Genomic DNA, 18,995 nt, shown 5'->3' with positions numbered 1-18,995 from the left:
GTGTACATTCCAAATATTGTGGATAAACATTCAGCTTATGAACATACATTCTACAAGGAAGTACCAGTTTAGCCTAGCAGTTAGTACAATACTTAGACTGTGAATCTAAGGATTCATAGCTTGTGGCCTTTTGCAGCAAAAATGAGTTCCAGATGTCATGGTTATGGATGTAATATAAAAGTAACAATCAGGTGCTACTGATAACAGATTAACATGAGTAGCCAAATAGGTGTTGGCGGGATGTGTGAAGTTGACTAGTTCCCTTCCCTTAGCCTATTAGTTCAAAAGTGGGGGATGGTTATATACAGGTAACCCTGATGTAGCTAGGTGAACAAACGTATGATTAAACAGCAAACTTTAAAGTATTTAGAAAGCCGTTGTATACCTGATGTATATAACAGTTTTTTCAAGTCTATTGACTTTTTAAAGTTTTCTAGATTTTATTAAAATGTGTGCTAAATCCATGTTGTTTTTTCTCCAGCTGATGTGGTGTTTGTGTATTATACAATTTTATTTTAATTTCTGTAGATACCAGGAGACATTGATAAATCTTGTGTAATTTATCCTACTAAAACAGGTAAGCTGCATTTTGATGTTTTCTTTATAATTAAAAAACAATTATGAATGAAAAACAATAATTAGTAAAACTTACTTTAAGGAATGTTTTGTAACTTCAAGGTTGTTGTACACGGGTGGTTTGTTTTTTTTTGTAAAAAAAATGCAATTTGTACAGGTCATTCATTCCTTTTTATTTATTCCCAACCCTTTAAGAACTCCTCCTGATGTGAGACATAAAAATTGTGGGTACAAATAAAAGACTGCTTGTATTAATTCCAAGTAGTAACACTGCATCCAGACAGAGCATAATTCAGGTATAGTTTTATTGTTGGTAACAGTATAACAGTGTTAAGATGGGAAAGAAACTGATATTGAAACTATCATATTTTAACTTCATATTGTTACACTTGTCAATAATAAATTGTGTTTGATAAATTGCATCATATATAACAACTAGCAAAAATATTTATAAATTTTCTTTTTATTTAATCATCGTCTTCTGAAAAACTGTTGAAAGGTTTTTTTTAACTTTTTTAACCTGGATATTATTTACAGCACATAACAGAAAGTTTTAGTGTCTTACATTCAAAAATGTATTAAGGTACGTTTGGTTTATGTTATACCAATTAATATGTGATAAACAGTTAGCTAATAATCCATGTCTTAATAGTATGTAGGTTTTAAGTTTTAATTGTGTAAAGGAATATTTTTATAAATTTCCCCTTGTGTGACACATTATCTCGAGGCATCTCCTGTGTGTGACACATTATCTCGAGGCATCTCCTGTCTGTGACACATTATCTCGAGGCATCTCCTGTGTGTAACACGTTATCTCGATGCATCTCCTGTGTGTAACACGTTATCTCGAGGCATCTCCTGTGTGTAACATATTATCTCGAGGCATCTCCTGTATTTCATCCATCACCCCTTCAAGATGTAAGGAAATAAACATAAATTACTCAATCTAAAATCATCATTTCTTGGACCAACTATAATTATTGTAGTTTTCAATTGTCTTTGGATACACAGCTATAAATAGAAAATCACACATCTACCTACCACATCATTTCTTTCAGGCTTTATGTATCTCAAGATGGCTGGTATGGGTGTTAAAACTTTTATTAAGATAAAGTAGAGAACGTTTTGATATTCAGGTTAACCTAAGAAGGTTGAAATGTTCTCTGCTTTATTTTAATAAAAGTGTTAATACCCATACTAGCTGTCTTGAGATAGATTTTTACATCAAGTGGGTTTCTTGTCAGCATGAATTATTTCAGGCTTTGTTAATAGTTTTCTTTTACATTTAGTTGCATAGTACCTTTAACCAGTAGAAAGTCAAGGTTTTCATACATCAAGTGATGTTGTTGTGTTCTGAATAGATAAGTGTCAATTTTATTTATGATACAACTTTGGTTTCCATGGGAATCACAATGGCAAGGTTGGGTGAATTTGTATTGGCTTTTATCTCATAGTCAGAAATCCATAAAAATTGTGAGAATTAGAGTAAATGGTCTGCTTTTTGCATATTACTGGTCTTATGTTGTTTGGTACATTATTTAATTAATTAAAAACTTATTTAATGTACTACTATTAGTATACATTATGTAGGCTTAAATGTCCTGGACAGTTGACAGCAAGAAAAAAATAAGATTGGCTTTATTTCTTGTTATTCACGTTTATCATTTATCTATTATTATAAAACTAACAATAAAATATGGATCTTTTTATGTTAGTTAAGATTATATTAGGTAAAATAAATAATATAATAAAAATGGTACAAAAGGCATGCACACAAACAGTATGTAGATAATGTAATTTGATGTTAATGTAACTTGAGTCGAATGTTTTCAGAACAATTTCAACTTATTGTGGTGGATAGCAGTTAGACATGGTTCTAAGGTCAATAAAAAATTAATAGTTAATTATAAATATGTGTATTCTGTTGATAAAGTAATGTAGTTTCATGTTACAATTTGAAGTCATTTTAGAAAAAAAAAAGGTTATTTTAGGTCTCTCTTGATTTTTTATATTGGTGGTTATGAAAGTGGTCAAATTGACCGATCCAGTTTTCAGTTGGAGTAGAGAAAATAACAGGTAAAATATAAAATGTTACTGGAAAAAACATTTGAAATGTATTTAGTAGGCTTTATGGATGATGCAAAGGAAACTTGATGTTTGAGATGAAGAAAGGTCTTGTTAATTTTAACATAAATTACTTTACACGTGGACTGTTTAAAACAGATACTCTATATATTCATTGCCCAAACTTTATTTTAGTTTCTTAAGAACATTTCACTAAAAAACACTATTTTTTTTGTATGTAAAAGACTTGCACCCCTCAGTGTGGATTCCTGCACATGGTGAGGGAACCTCCCAGGGAAGCTCTGTTCTTTCTGGTTACCTCCTCTGGGATCTAAACATCCACCCACATGTTTGCTGTGCGTGGGGACCCATGAAGGGGAGGAGAGGATCCTGGTGATTGAGGGGTCCAACCCCAACACACCACTTTGGTCTTGAATTCCTGCAGCCGGGCGGCCTTTAGGTGGCCCCCTCTTGGGTCATTTGGCTGGTCCACTTGGGCTAGAGTCAACCAAGTACCAGTGTTGGAAGTTCTCAACGGGAGTTGTGGACATTGTGTCTGATGCTGGTGTTTGGGTATAGTGCTAATGAAACTCTGGTGTTGCTGCAATGTTCTTGCATGACATTGTAGTGCGTCCTCTTGTAGGGCTCTATGGTGGGTTGGGTCAGTGGGTACCGAAATTATCCTTTTTTCCTATGGATCCTCCTACGAAAAATTTAAATAAAATAGTGAAAAAACCGTCAATAGGTAAGCGACCACGTCTTGAAGACTCTGAGCAGCAATCTTCAACATCTGTAACACACGCATCCTCATTTTCTTATATTACATTCTCTTTCAGACAAACCTTTAGGGCAAATGTCCCCCTTTTTTATTCAGAAGGGACTAGAGGGACTTGCTGGCTCTCCAAAGTCGGTAAAGAAGCTTCAATCTGGAGACATTTGGTGAAACATCCACATCCCAACAGAGTAAACTTCTCTTGAATTCAAAGGCAATTGGGGATGTACCTATTGAGGTTACACCTCATGCTTCTTTGAATTCATCACGAGGAGTTATTTTTGAGAGGGATTTGAAGAACGTCCCGAAGTCAGAGATTCTCGCTGGTTTCTCCACTCAAGGAGTTTCTGCAGTGAGGCGCATCTCCACTCGCAAAGATGGAATTATGATGCTGACCAATATCCTCATTTTGAAATTTACATCACCACGTGTACCTGCCACCATCAAGGCAGGTAATCTAAATTGCTGGGTACGGCCGTATCTTCCAAACCCTCTCTGATGTTACCAATGTCAGAGGTTCAGCCACTCAAAGACGTCATGTCGTGGTTCCCTGACATGTGCTCATTGTGGTGGCAAGGACCATGATGCCTATGAGTGTGACACGGACCCACATTGTGTCAACTGTAATGGTTCTCACCCTTCCTACTTTTGTTCTTGCCCAAAATGGTTGGAGGAGAAAGAAGTGCAGCTTTTGAAAACGACTTATAACATTAGTTATCCCGAGGTTCGGAAATTGCTGTCCACCGCTTCATCTTGGACATATGCTGCTGCAATTCATTCCACAACTACAGTGGGAGTGCAGACAGATCTCTCTGTACCTCCAAGAGAATCGTTTTCAAAACAAATGAAAAGCCTTTTGATCTCCATGGTTAAAAAGATTGATGAATCAACTTCTACACCCATCTCTGTTCCTCTCATACATTCCAACAAATCCCAAGATCCACATCCTTTTGGTTTCAAATACAGGCATTTCTTCAGATACATCTTTTCCTCCTACCCCAAGATGCATAACAATCATTTGTTTGCATCCTCATTCACTAGAATCCTCTTCCAACAACAAATACCTGCCCAATTGACCCAGGGCAGGATCCATGGAGGTTGATAGACCTCCTCCAAATATGGACACTAAGGAAAAAAGACATTGTCGTAAACAGAAGGATTCTCCAGCCACTTCTCCTACCCGTCATTAAAAATGGCCACCTTGATACAATGGAACTGTCGAGGTTTTTTACGTTCTAATCTGGATGACATCAAAACACTGATTGCTTCCTACCATCCTGTATGTCTTTCCTTACAAGAAACATTTCTAAAACCTGCCGATACAGTCACCTTTTGGCAGTTTACTCTGTACAGAAATGATGGGCTGTGTGATGGACAAGTGATGGAGGCTGTAGACATTTGTGTTATCTTGGGTCATACCATCACTGTTTGTTCTCTCTACCTTTCCCATGGAGAGACATATGATCAATCATACCTTGATGCTCTCTGCTCTCGTTGAACAGTTGCCGTCTCCCTTTCTAATCCTGGGGGACTTTAATGGACATCATCCCCTCTGGGGAAGTACTGTTATTGATAGGAGGGGTCGCTCTGTGGAGCATATGCTCTCTGATCACAATCTTTCTCTTTTCAATACTGGTTATTCCACTTATTTTCATGCACCTAGTCAGTCCTTTACTGCTATTGATCTCTCGGTTTGCTCCCCTTCATTATTCTCCCATTTTTCACGGAGGTTTGACAATAATCCTTGAGGCAGTGATCATTTTCCTATACTTTTGAAAGAGTCTGGCCGTGGTCGATGCCACCTTACCTGCGTGCCTCAGTGGAAGCTGGATCAGGCAGACTGGTACACTTTCAATGCTCTTGCAGAACTTGATCCTGCCATCAATAGACGACTGTGTGGCAGAGGTAACTGACTGTATTATACAAGCAGCTGCTCAGTGTATTCCTAAAAACTCAACACATTTCTACGATATCCTTTGCTCTGGTAACATATTGCTGGAACCATCCATATGTAAACACAGTGAACTCCTCTTCCAATCAAAGGTGATTGGGGATATACCTATTGAGGTTACATCTCATGCTACTTTGAATTCATCACGAGGAGTTATTGTTGAGACGGATTTGAAGAACATCCCCGAGTCAAAGATTCTTGTTGGTTTCTGTACTTAAGGTGTTTCTGTAGTGAGGCGTATCTTCACTCGCAAAGATGGAGTTACTTTGCAGACCAATATCCTCATTTTGACATTTACATCACCACATCCACCTGCCACCATCAAGGCAGGTTATCTTAATTGTAGGTTACAGCCGTACATTTCAAACCCTCTGCAATGTTTCCAGTGTCAGAGATTCGGTCACTCAAGGATGTCATGTTGTGCTTCCCTGACATGGGCGCGTTGTGGTGGCAAGAACCATGATGCTTATGAGTATGAAACTGACCTACATTGTGTCAATTGCAATGGCTCTCATCCGTCCAACTTTCGTTCTTGCCCTAAATGGTTGGAAGAAAAAGATTCAGCGTTTGAAAACGATTCATAACATTACTTATTCTGAGGCTCGAAAAGTGCTGTCCACTGGTTCATCTTGGACATGTGCTGCTACACTTCATTTCACTACTACAGTGGGAGTGCAGACAGATCTCTCTGTACCCCCAAGAGAATTGTTGTCAAAACAAATGAAAAGCCTTTTGACCTCCATGGTTAAAAAAGTTCATGAATCAATTTCAACACCCATCTCTGTCCCTTCTACGAGTCAAATGTACAAGAGCACTGAACATCCTCCATGTCCTCTACCACCACTTGGGGAACAGATAGATGTTCTATGCTAAAGATATATTGTGCTTTTATTCGATCGAAACTGGACTCTGGATCACTGGTCTATGGCCTTGCCAGGCCCTCGGCCTTAAAGATGCTGGACCCCATTCATCATCAAGAACTTCGGCTCTGCAATGGGGCTTTCCGCACCTCCCCAGTTCAGAACTTATACATCGAGTCTTATGAACCTTCTTTGCACCTTTGCCGTTTGCACCTGTCTTTACTATATGCTTCGAAACTTAGTTCCTCATCACAGCATCCCACCTGGGGTTGTGTTTTCCTTCCTTGGTTGGCCATACGTTTTCAGAACAGATGATCTGCCATTGCTCCTTTTGGCTTTCATATCCAGGCGCAGATGGATGAATTGGGTCTGTCCTTGGATAACATTGCAGTATCCACTGGTCAGCCCGTCCCACCATGGTTTATTTCAGTCCCCAAATGTCACCTTTCTTTAAGTCATCTGAGAAAAGTAGATACTCCCGATTGGAAGTATCGTCTTTTATTAATTGAACATCTTTCGAACAATTTTTCCATTCCTGTTTATATGGGTTGTTCAAAATCATATGACTGTGATCTCTGTAATGGTTTGTTTTGGTTCGGTGGTTGCGCGCAAAATCCCCTCTACAGCTTCTGTGTTCACTGCTGAACTGTACACCATATCTCTTGCCCTGGACCACATAGAAGCTAAGCAGTACTTAAACTGCACTATTTATACTGACTCTCTTGGTTCTCTGCTGGCCCTGGAATCACTTCATGTTGGTTCACAACCTGTTCTCGCTGATATTCAAAACTGACTGGCCCATTTCTCATTAACAGCTACTTCTATCCAGTTTTTCTGGATACCAGGCCATGTTGGTATTCGTGGGAACAAGCTTGCAGATAGGTAGCTAAATCTATCTGCTCTGGCACTATCACCACTGTGCCTATTCCATACATGGACTATGGTCCTGTATTCAAGGCTCAGCTCCGTGCCAGCTGGCAGTCCACTTGGAGTGAGCAACGCGACAACAAGCTCTTCCAAATAAAACCCTGTATTGGGCTTTGGCCGTCTAGCTTCCGTAAAGTTCGGAAGGAGGAAGTTGTTTTAACTAGACTACACATTGGTCACAGTTTTTAACTCATTTTCTTTTATCTGGAACTGTTGCACCAGTGTGTAGTTTGTGTAAGACTCGGGTCACAATAAGCCACATTTTACTGTCTTGCCATTGTTACGACTCTCAAAGACAACACTATTTTAAACATGTTCTGTCCCAATATTTGTCCGTAAAATTGGACTGTGTTATTGGTGACGGTGACACTGTCCACCTTGAAAAAGTTTTTAGTTTTTTAATAGCCATTAATCTTTTTAACCTGATTTAAGTGTTTGATATTTATTCATTACACCTTTTTAATTGTGGTTCCCTTTTAAGAGTCTTAATCTCTCTAGTTGATTTGAAATTGGACAATGGCCAGAATGTTAAATAACTCAACATCAGGACTGGAAAGGCCAACTTCAGGTGACTAATGCTGCTGTTTGAACTACCCGTTAGTCATCTTGGCGAGTTGTTATTACAATTTTGCTGCATGTCTTTTAACACTTTTATTACTTTACCCTTTGGTATTGGCCATAATGACATAACCCGGAACCAAGACTGGAAAGACCAACTTCAGGTGACTGACGGTGGTTCTTGTACTTACCTGTTAGTCTTTCTGGCAGGTTATGATCATTACCATTCTGCTACAGAAAGTCCTTTACAACTTTATAGACTGGATGTCAACATCAGTTTTATGCCATTTTATGTTTTTAATTGCTGTTTTGTTTTTACCTTCATTTCCTTTTATGAATTTTACTACACATACTTTACTTTTACCTTTTTACCGGACATTTGACTAATTATTATTACGATTTTGGTACATGTCTTTTAAAACTTTTATTACTTTACCTTTTGATAATGGCTGTTATGACACATAACCCAGAACCAGGACTGGAAAGGCCAACTTCAGGTGACTGACGGTGGTTCTTGTACTTACCTGTTTGTCGTCCTGGCAGGTTATGATCATTACCATTATGCTAGAGAAAGTCCTTTACAACTTCTCTTACTCTGCTTTCTCTCTTAACATTGTAGACTAGGTGTCAACATTGGTTTTATGCTTTTTCTGTTTTTCAGTGATGTTTTGTTTTACCTTCATTCCCTTTTATGTATTTTACTACATTTAATTTGTTTTTACCTTTTTACCGGACGTTTGGCGCAGATAGCCTAGCTGCTTTGTGCCATAAAACAATAAATCAACCAACCAACCAAAAGACTGCCAAATTTTGTGAAGATAGACACTATATTGAAAGTCAGAAGTATTAAATCTATAGAGACTTTAAAAGAGTACAAAGAGGTCACATGGTCAGTCAAATTGACCAAACCCGTGTTGAGAGAGTTAAAGAAAAAATGAAAATGGTCATTGAAAAGGAAATATGGATTAACTAAAGGTACCAGGATCGTTGAGAAAGAGACATTCAAGTTTCACCATATCTGTTGTAAGCAGAGTGCAGCATCTTGTAACAGGTTATAACCTGTGAATACAATGTTAAGTGATAAAAGTTATTCACTTGTCCCACCAATAATATGAACATTATCAAAAAGGGTCACAAGCTGCTTTCATCAACCAGTTTTTGGGATTTGAGTACCTATGGATTACTGTGAGATTACTTTTTGAAACAGACACTAGGACATTGCTGTCTACTTATGGATTATGGAAAGACTAAAGGGAGGAGTGGCACTGATAGTCTTGTGATGGAGACTTTTGTAATAGGGAATTATGATACAACCATCAGATAGAATATAACCAGACATGGAGATAAGGATTGTAACAACATGGTGAGGGGCTGAAATTATTTTAATATAAGGTACTCAGCCTATGTACATCTTCAAATTTAACTACAGTTGCATTCAGCATATTGAAAGCTGTCGTGTTGAAAGAAAGTAAGCTTGACTTAAATTTTCAGTTTCATCCTCAAGTATCTGCAGAGGAACTGAGAACGTTTTCATGATAACTACTGTCACTCATAACCCTTTCAACATAGCCCATGAAGACAAATTTAAATGTTTTACATCATGTTCTAAAATCATTTTGTTTAACTCTATCCAGCCTGGCATGATCTGATGGTTAGGGTGCTTGGCTTGTAATTCACAGGTTGCAGGTTTGAATCCCCACTACATCAAACCTGCATGATCTTCCAGCCATGGGGACATTGTATTGCAACAGTCAATCCCACTGTTTGTCGCTAAGAGTAGCCTAACAGCTTGTGGTGGGTGATGTTTACTAACTCCCTTCCATCTAGTCTATCACTGCTAAATTTGGGACAACTATTGCCAAATAGCCTTCATGAAGGTTTGCACAAACTTCAGACAATCAATCTTAAGCAACTATTTTCTTAATACATTCATTATTTTAGGCTTAGCTGCAATTTGTTTAGCATTTTTTTTCTCCACTATTAAATTTGGTATTTTTGACCTCTTTGCAACTATGTTTAAAATATTTTTTGACAACCATCTCTAGCCATAGACGTAGTTTCTTCAAAGTCCTGGATCGTAAATGAGCCGCAGGTTGTGAAAACACAAGAAGATGCTGGTCTCGAGGTTGGATTGGAAGCTTATGTTGTTTCTAAAGCTTTGCTAAATACCACGGGAGTAAATATTACAATATCGTCTGCACAATCAGGTAAGAAATATTACATGATCTGTGGTGATAAATGAACAATAGTTGTATGTGTTGACACTTTGTATAAACACCTTACTGTTCGACATTGAAATGATGTACAACTGAGACTCTGTACTGATGAAGATATATACTTAGTGTTAATTGATGAAGTATTGGGTTCTGACATAAAGAAACTGAGTAAATCAGTTTTAATGTGTTATTAAAACTATTAGGTTGAGGAATAATTCGTGAGCGTTTTTAAATAATTTCATTCAAGCATTACATGCAAGACTATACAATACTTCAATGCATGAACACATTACACCCAAAACATTTATTATGATACTTTATTTCATGTAATACCTAGGTATATAGTATGCATTGTTTTAAACGAAATTGCAAGAAATTAAATGCGAAAAGCAGATGGTGTCGAAAATGCTCGATTTTGTCCACTTGACATTCCATTTAATGAGCTGAAAATGAAAGCAAAAATTAAAGACACATGAAAATCAAACACACCATCTATTAGAGCAAAAAATTATCTACCAAATGACATGAAATATTTTGTGAAAGCGTTTCATTTATGAATATATTTTGTTAACTTGAAAAAACGCTCACGAATTATTCCTCAACCCAATATATAAAATTAATACAGGAACCATGATTTGGTAAATAAACAAATCTTTTATTATAATTATGAAAATTAGTACTTTGTAAAATGAAAGCCAATGATATAAGGTCAATGAAGTTCAAGTAACAATGACACAAATTTCAAGACATGCGCTTTATTTTGTTTTCCTTTCTCTAATTAGAGCTACAGTGTATGTATATTTTTTTTCTTTCCAACATTATCGCAATGGACAAAGTTAAAGTAAGAAACTTTTCTCTTTGCTAACATTCACTGTATGAATTGTTTCTATATATTTAAGTGTTTATTGAAGGTATTAGTTATGATTTTGCTAGAAATCAGTTGTTTTGTTTTTGTGTGTGTGTGGGTGTGTATGTGAAGTGTATGTATGTCATTTCCTATGTGGTATATAGGAAAGACACGAGTCAGAAGTCTTATTGATGTAACTGTGTAGTAGTCATGTGTGAACCATAATGTTGCAGCTGGTGCTTATGAAATCAGATTACATTCATGTTTTTATCCTAAGCTTTTAATATTCTTCATTGTTTTTAGTTGGTAACATGTCTTAGTGGTAGGTTGTGTTTGTTAATCACCAAGTTCTTAGAACTAGTCAGTTTTTGGTCATCTCTTGTGCTATTTGTGTTTATTGAGATGTACATTGTATGCTTAAGTAATATTAACTTCACAGTGGATATCAATAACATTTTTGTTAATTAAACTATGTAACAAAATTTTTAATTTTTCTTGTTCCTGGACAGAAAGTGTTATTTCCCAATTACTTATGCCTAAAGTAAATGGAAAAGACCTATTTTGCTTTTGTGACCTGGGAGCGTATAACGAAAACATGATGGGAGACTATATTTGGAGGCTGATACGTGAAAGTGATTTACATTACAGTCGCAAATCTCGAAAAACTACTGACTTCTAAACGTTTGTGTATAACTTTAGTATAAATACATGTAAATCTTGATTCATATGTTGTTTTATTCAGACCTTATGTAAATGAAAATATGCAAATTTGCCTGTTTTTACACAGAAAATAGGTTAATTTCTAAATTTCATTATCCAGGTCACAAAAGCAAAGTTTGAAGGGAATAATGGCCATTTTCTGTACTTTTACAACATAAGCAATTAATAAATAACACATACTATCCAGGAACACAACTTGTGTTTCAGTGTTATTCATGTTTGTTAAACATGTTTTACACACTTCACTACAATTCTTTTGTTTCCACTGGTGAAATAAAAATAACACTTGAGATTAAAATATCAAAACTTATAAAAAGAAAAAAAGGTGTCCTAATGGGACAGTGCTTTTTTCTTTTGTATTTACAACTCTAAAATCAGGGGTTCAATACCCTTCAGTGGACACAGCAGATAGCCTTATATGGCTTTGAGATGAGAAAACAATCAATTTCAATTTCCAGTTGTCCAGTCTTGTAAACCGTAGTTCTTTGAAATGAACACATACACCCACAAGCACTTGTGTTTCAACAAATGCATTTTTTTCCCCAGATGTCAAAGGATTCCTTATTTTAATGCAACAAAAATCAACTAATTACACCAGTATGAGGATATTTGACTTCAGGAACACTACTGTCAGAGGCAAGGTAAGACAGTTCTCAGGAACACTACTGTCAGAGGCAAGGTAAGACAGTTTTCAGGAACACTACTGTTTGAGGTGGGCTAGGTAAGTAAAACTGTCTAAAACTGCACAGAGAACAAGATTTGTAATTCCTGAAATATCCATGTGTGGAAAAACACGAGCAAATATGAAATATGACATCTGGAGGTAAAACAAGTCTTTTTCTCTTATTGCAGAAATGCTGTAATCAGGCTTTTAAACCTATTTATAAAAAAACAACACATTTTTATATATATGACTAGAAAGCTTACTTCATTGCTCTATAAACTTTTTAAAATTGTTTTTATCAACGTTACAAAGACTAAGAATTAATTAATGCTGTCTTAAAGAGTAATGCTACACAGTTATTTGTCCTTATACAGTAGTAACAGTAAGTAAATATATTTTTGTTACTGTTAGAAGGTTTTTTTAAATTCTGTCATTGACTTACATTATGAGAAAAGTTTAACTTCACTTCCTGTGTTGTAAGTTCCTTATAGGCTAACAAATGTTATACAAGAGGGTGTGCTCAGTAGAAAAGGATGTACATTTTTGTTTGTTATTATATATTTGTTAACTTTAAAAAAACACAACAGTATATCCTGTTTTATTGCACTTAATAGGAGTTATCATTACACTGCCATTACTACTAATACTTACTGCATGCAGTTCAGAGTATTCTGTTTTGTTCTTATAGGTTTCGTTGTATTATGACTGTTACATCTACCTTACAGAATATGGGGACAGTAACTACCGTTTACAGATTCGGTCATTGCCTGCCCACAAAGTTCTGGATTATGCAGTCACGTTCCCAAAGCCCAACACTATAAGTGAGTTTTGAATTTGCTTTTGTTATTTGCCTTCAGTAGCCATTTTTTATATGTTTGTTCTACCACATGTATGCTTTGAAGAACTATCTAAAAATTATAATGCTATAATATTGACATGTTATTAATACTGAAGGTGAGGAACAGTTGGTGACAAATGCCACTCTTTTTGTTAAATGAATGTAAATGTTATCCTTCCCAATAAGAGAATTGTGGAATGGTGATGGAGGATGGACCTTTTAAGAGTGAGACTTCACTGACTGATTGACTTTACCTCTGTGTACAGCAATAGTTTAACTGCTCCTTTCTGTTTCAGATATTATGCTGATGAACCATTGGCAAAGTTTGGTTTGTAGGATGGAATTAATCTTTGTTTTTCATGGTATTTTTATTTATAAAAATATCTGTATAATTCAAGCAACTCTCATTATAATTTTCTTCTCATTAACTTGTTACAAGTTAAGCCTCTTTCCTGCCCCCTCCAGTGGCACAGTGTGGACTCACACCACTAAGAACTGAGTTTCGATACCCATGGTGGGCAGAGAACAGATAACCCATTGTGTAGCTTTGTGCTTATTTCCAAATTATCAATCAGTGATTAATAAGCCTCTTTCCTTACAAAGTTCTTGTTAAGTAGTTGCATGATAAGCCTCTTTCCTTACAAAGTTCTTGTTAAGTAGTTGCATGATAAGCCTCTTTCCTTATAAAGTTCTTGTTAAGTAGCTGCATGATAAGCCTCTTTCCTTACAAAGTTCTTGTTAAGTAGTTGCATGATAAGCCTCTTTCCTTATAAAGTTCTTGTTAAGTAGTTACATAAGCCTCTTTCCTTACAAAGTTCTTGTTAAGTAGTTACATATTAAGCCTCTTTCCTTACAAAGTTCTTTTAAGTAGTTGCATGTTAAGCCTCTTTCCTTACAAAGTTCTTGTTAAGTAGTTGCATGATAAGCCTCTTTCCTTACAAAGTTCTTGTTAAGTAGTTGCATGATAAGCCTCTTTCCTTACAAAGTTCTTGTTAAGTAGTTGCATGTTAAGCCTCTTTCCTTATAAAGTTCTTGTTAAGTAGTTGCATGATAAGCCTCTTTCCTTACAAAGTTCTTGTTAAGTAGTTGCATGATAAGCCTCTTTCCTTACAAAGTTCTTGTTAAGTAGTTGCATGTTAAGCCTCTTTCCTTATAAAGTTCTTGTTAAGTAGTTGCATGATAAGCCTCTTTCCTTACAAAGTTCTTGTTAAGTAGTTGCATGATAAGCCTCTTTCCTTACAAAGTTCTTGTTAAGTAGTTGCATGATAAGCCTCTTTCCTTACAAAGTTCTTGTTAAGTAGTTACATATTAAGCCTCTTTCCTTACAAAGTTCTTGTTAAGTAGTTACATATTAAGCCTCTTTCCTTACAAAGTTCTTGTTAAGTAGTTGCATGATAAGCCTCTTTCCTTACAAAGTTCTTGTTAAGTAGTTGCATGATAAGCCTCTTTCCTTACAAAGTTCTTGTTAAGTAGTTACATATTAAGCCTCTTTCCTTACAAAGTTCTTGTTAAGTAGTTACATATTAAGCCTCTTTCCTTACAAAGTTCTTGTTAAGTAATTACAAGTTAGGCCTCTTTCATTATATTTAGTGCTTTTGTTTTTCAGAATCCTATATAAGAGCAATTTTGATGGTGATATATTCTGAATATTTTATTTTTCATTAAGTAAAAAAAAGCCCATTCAGTATATTCTTTCTCATTTTTTCACATATAGTTACAAATTCTATTTGTAAATGGAAGTGCTTGGTGTCGGTCAACTTGGGTTTGTTGTTATCACACAAGATCGAAGTCATGTTCCAGAAGGCACCAGAAAGGTTTTCTCTTGACCGGTATGAAATAACTCTGAGAAAATTGAACAGTGGTTCTGATCCATACAGTTCAACTATAGAAACCATAAAGCACAGTGGAGACATGTTAGTGACATTTGAAAATGTGGCATCTGGAAGTTACTTTGTTACAGTTAGACCCTTGTCAAATGAATGGAATCTGTCGTGTGGAGTTACTCGTTCTGCAGTCTTTGCCATTCCTGTGTCAGGTATTTTCTGATCTCCTTGTGAGGGTAAAAGTGCAGTGCAAGTTTATTTTTAATTACTAATTATGCTTTCTTATTTGAAAATACTGTTCTCAAACAGCAAGTTTTCTTTATTTGTGCAAGACAAAGGTAAAATCAATATTGGACACTATTAAAATTAACCAACAATAAGAATTAGCATATTAAAACATAACATTAGAGGAGACAGTTTTGGTCATAGCAACAATGAAAAACAAAGTGGTACAAGAGGTAATATTACAATGCTAATACTACAATTTAGTAGAACTATTGTTAATATAAAACCCTGAATGTGAGGAAGTGATATTAACCCTTTTGCAACAGGCTTGGTATATGTAAGTTCATCTACACATTTGCACATGCTAAGTATTTGTACCATAACTTTTGATACAACATGTGTATCTTCACAAAAGTTGGTAGACTTTTGGTAAAGATTACAAGTTTTTTTGTAAAGAAACAAACTATATTTTTTATTAAAGATTTGTTTGTAAAAATAGCCTGTTTTGTTTATTAGTCTGAGAGTAAAGTGATTTTGTTTTATGATTAAAATCCTGTTCTTCACAAATATGTGCATAATATCTAAAACTTTGGAAATACAATTCAAATGTTTGTTTTCAGTAAGACTATATTTTGTTATTTTCTTTACTTTAATTATGTGGGGTCTGTCATTTGACCAATCTCGTAACCATCATAAAAAAAAAAATTAGGAAATGAATATAAATTATGCTCTTTCATGCTAAAATGACTACATATTATAATACAAAAATAGAAATATTTAGTCTAAGTAGCTTAAGTCTCATAATAATATATATTTATTATTTTGTATTTTTATGACCTTTCAGTCATGTCTACCTAAATTATATAACTTGTACTGACTCAGCGCATGTACACTCATTACACATCCAGTAATATAATATCATTTGTAAGTTAAGTAGGTACCTCTTAAGAAGCCAATAGATGTGTTAATTGACTGAAAGATTGGTATGGTTTTATAAATTAATGTTTGTAAACAAGAGAAAAAACTTGCATTATTTAAAAACGTAATAGTACTATATTAAAAAAAATATGTAAACTGGAATTTGCATGTCTATTACATTAAATATTATTTCATATTATTATGAAGTTATGACATTTATGAAATCCAACAATTTTGGAAGGTAGATGTTTTTACTTTTGATGATGAGAAACCAACTTGAAGTAAGTGTATCTCAGAATGACTGGTATGGATATTAACACTTCACTAATAAAGCGGAGAACAACATTTCAAGATGACTTAGGAAGGTCAACCATTGTTCTCAGCTTCATTAGAATAGTGTTAATACCCATACCAGTCATTCTGAGATACAAGGTAGATTTTTACTTTTTGATTTAAAGATAAATTGAGAAGTACAAACCTGTTTGTTATTGGGTTGTTTTTAACTGCGATATTGATATAAATTCAGAATGAAAAGAAATGTTTTTTTAAACTATTTAGATTAAGAGAAAGTATTCACCTAATGTTTCAGGATCATTACACACAATCATTGTTTCTAATGTTTATTAGAGAATTACAGTTGATAGTTATTTATCTATTACAGATTACACATCCACCCTACAAATTCTTTTCTTTGTTGTGACATTCTTGTTGGTGGTTTTTGTGCTCCTAGGACTTTTCTTCTTAAGAAAACACCTGTTACAACCAATGAAACGTAAGTGATTTCAGAACTTCAGTTAAATATAGAATATATAAATTGTGGAATATACAATAAGTGACTTTTTTTACAGTTTATCCTTTTATTAAGCACCTTAAATAATGTTCATGAGCTGTGACACTAGTCAGTTCAGCTGAACAAATTTGAAATAATTGAAAATAAGAAAATGAGAAATCGTAACTATGATACTTTGCTTATTTGGATAGCTGGAGTAATTGGAAATGCTAATTCCGAAATGATCATACCTCTACTTATCCAAAGCTGTCTAAGTTCTGGTCTGCCCTTTAGGCATTGCAAAAATGTTTTCACTAACAGTGCACCAGTGTTTATATTCCTTCGGTTTTGCACCTTCTCAGAATGTGCGACTAGCTTCCATCAGACACACTGCAGCATCTAAACTAGTATAGCTCCCTCTACCATTCTAGAACGATCTACACTTCTTTGATGGCAGTCTAGTGTAAAGATGTGTTTTAACAAGCTTTTTACATGAGTATAAAACTTTTATTGTGCTTAATCACAAATATATATCAGTATCAACTTTCTATGTCTGATTTCCAATTTCTAATCATTTGTTTTAGAAATATTTCTGTCTTCCTAATTATAATTTATTCAGGTGAATTTGAAATTTAATGACAGATGATAAAATTCCCACAACAGTAGACAATGGTTCCGACACTAGTGTACAGGTCTCGGGGGAACAACAGTGTCTGTTAGGGAAGTACGTGCTTTAGTTCATGTCTCATGTTTGGATAATCATTTATTCTTTTCACATAACAATGTTTTGTGTGTGCGATGATGGATAGTGCAGTAGAAGTTTCTTTGCACTAGATTATCCATCTGTTACCACATTGTAACCTCCCGAGTTAGATATTTTTTTCAGGTAAGTTTGTGGACATGCTGCCTTCATTCCTAGTAGCTATACTCATGTTCCCTCACTCCTAGTAGCTATACTCATGTTCCCTCACTCCTAGTAGCTACACTCATGTTTAGCAAGTTTGTGTGAGCTTGGGTGGACTGATTCAATTTCCTTAGGCCTTTCATGTCTTCTCTGCTCAGTACGTTGTAAGTTAGATTTTTATAATTCTTTTACCATCTTATCTACTTTAATTTAAATTTGTGTTTAGTGTTTGATTATTACTTTACTTTTATTTAAATTTCACTACATTTATGGGTTTTGTATAATAGTTACTATTTTGGTAATTGTAACTTTGGTCACTTTTGTGTGTAACTTGACTCATTTTTCTACTTTATTTCATAGTTTATGTTGCATAGTTTGTAAGGTTATTGTTAACTTGATGCGTTTTAATTCTTAGGTTTTTAGGGTAGGTTATACTTTTGTTTCGTATGTCTTATCAGTTACTTTGGTGGTATTACTACAAGTCTGATATGTCTTTTATCTTCTAAGTTCCTTTGGTGGTTTGAACTCTAGATATTGTTTAATGTTTTAGGTTGAATGTCATTGTTTTGCACGTTTTTATGTGCTCTGCACACTACAAATTTCTAGGTTTGTCAGTTCATTATTAATGAGCAGTTTAATTTCTTTAATTATGTTTAGTTTACGAGTCTTTTCAGCTACACTTTGTAACAGGTCCCTAGTTTCTATCTAAAAGTTCCTGCTATTCCCTCCCTCCAAGTTCCTTCCCAGATCTCCTTTCCTTCTTCTTGGTATCATGCCTCTTCTATTCATCTCTTCTAGTCTGTTCGAGACTTACCATGCAAAGGTGCTGTTGATTTGGTGGTACCCACTCAACCAGGATTTTACTCCCATGTAATTGTTATCCCTTGAAAGATGAAAGATTGGGAACTTGTCCTTGTTGAACTCTTTTTCTGGGCCAATCTTGCTTTTCCATGGAATTTTTACCTTTCACTTCTAGTATATTTTTTTCTCCTGGACTCTGGATGCCCAACTCACTGTGATGGGTGTCTGTCTTCGTATTACAACTGCTCCAATGTCTCATTGTCTTATTCATCCTTGGGATTCATGTCTTGCAGTTCTAGGCACTGCTGTTTGATCATTTAGATCCGTGTATTTTTTTCAAGTGATGCACTCTTTTGCTTGTCATTTTCACTTGTTGGGTCATAGGACACTTCTTTTCTTAGATGACAGGCTCCTGCTTGCCTCTTCCTATGTCTAGTTAGTCAGTCATACCTGCTTACTTCTTGAGGAAGCTCATTGGTTAATATTTTCTGATCCAGTTGAAGAGGTTCATTGTTAACCTCCACTTAATGTGATATTCCAATGGGAATTTTTCTTCAATTCC

The 18,995-nt window shown here is 35.2% G+C and overlaps 1 protein-coding gene across 4 annotated transcripts in view; it reads left to right on the top strand.

Moving 5' to 3' along the window:
• The window catches only part of LOC143247646 (uncharacterized), a 35,529-nt gene that overhangs the window by 8,641 nt on the left and 7,893 nt on the right, over nt 1–18,995 (top strand). For all 4 annotated transcript variants that reach the window (XM_076496014.1, XM_076496017.1, XM_076496018.1 and 1 more), the window contains 6 exons: nt 529–577; nt 9,754–9,915; nt 12,038–12,132; nt 12,844–12,976; nt 14,708–15,028; nt 16,621–16,731. In XM_076496014.1, coding sequence (XP_076352129.1) covers nt 529–577; nt 9,754–9,915; nt 12,038–12,132; nt 12,844–12,976; nt 14,708–15,028; nt 16,621–16,731 — 871 coding nt within the window. The remainder of the gene's footprint in view (nt 1–528; nt 578–9,753; nt 9,916–12,037; nt 12,133–12,843; nt 12,977–14,707; nt 15,029–16,620; nt 16,732–18,995) is intronic.

The sequence above is a fragment of the Tachypleus tridentatus genome, chromosome 3 (assembly GCF_004210375.1).
Source record: "Tachypleus tridentatus isolate NWPU-2018 chromosome 3, ASM421037v1, whole genome shotgun sequence".
NCBI classification, from domain to species: Eukaryota; Metazoa; Arthropoda; class Merostomata; order Xiphosura; family Limulidae; genus Tachypleus; species Tachypleus tridentatus.
Note: the sequence above shows the minus strand (reverse complement) of the source record. Positions and strands in the feature narration are given on the sequence as shown.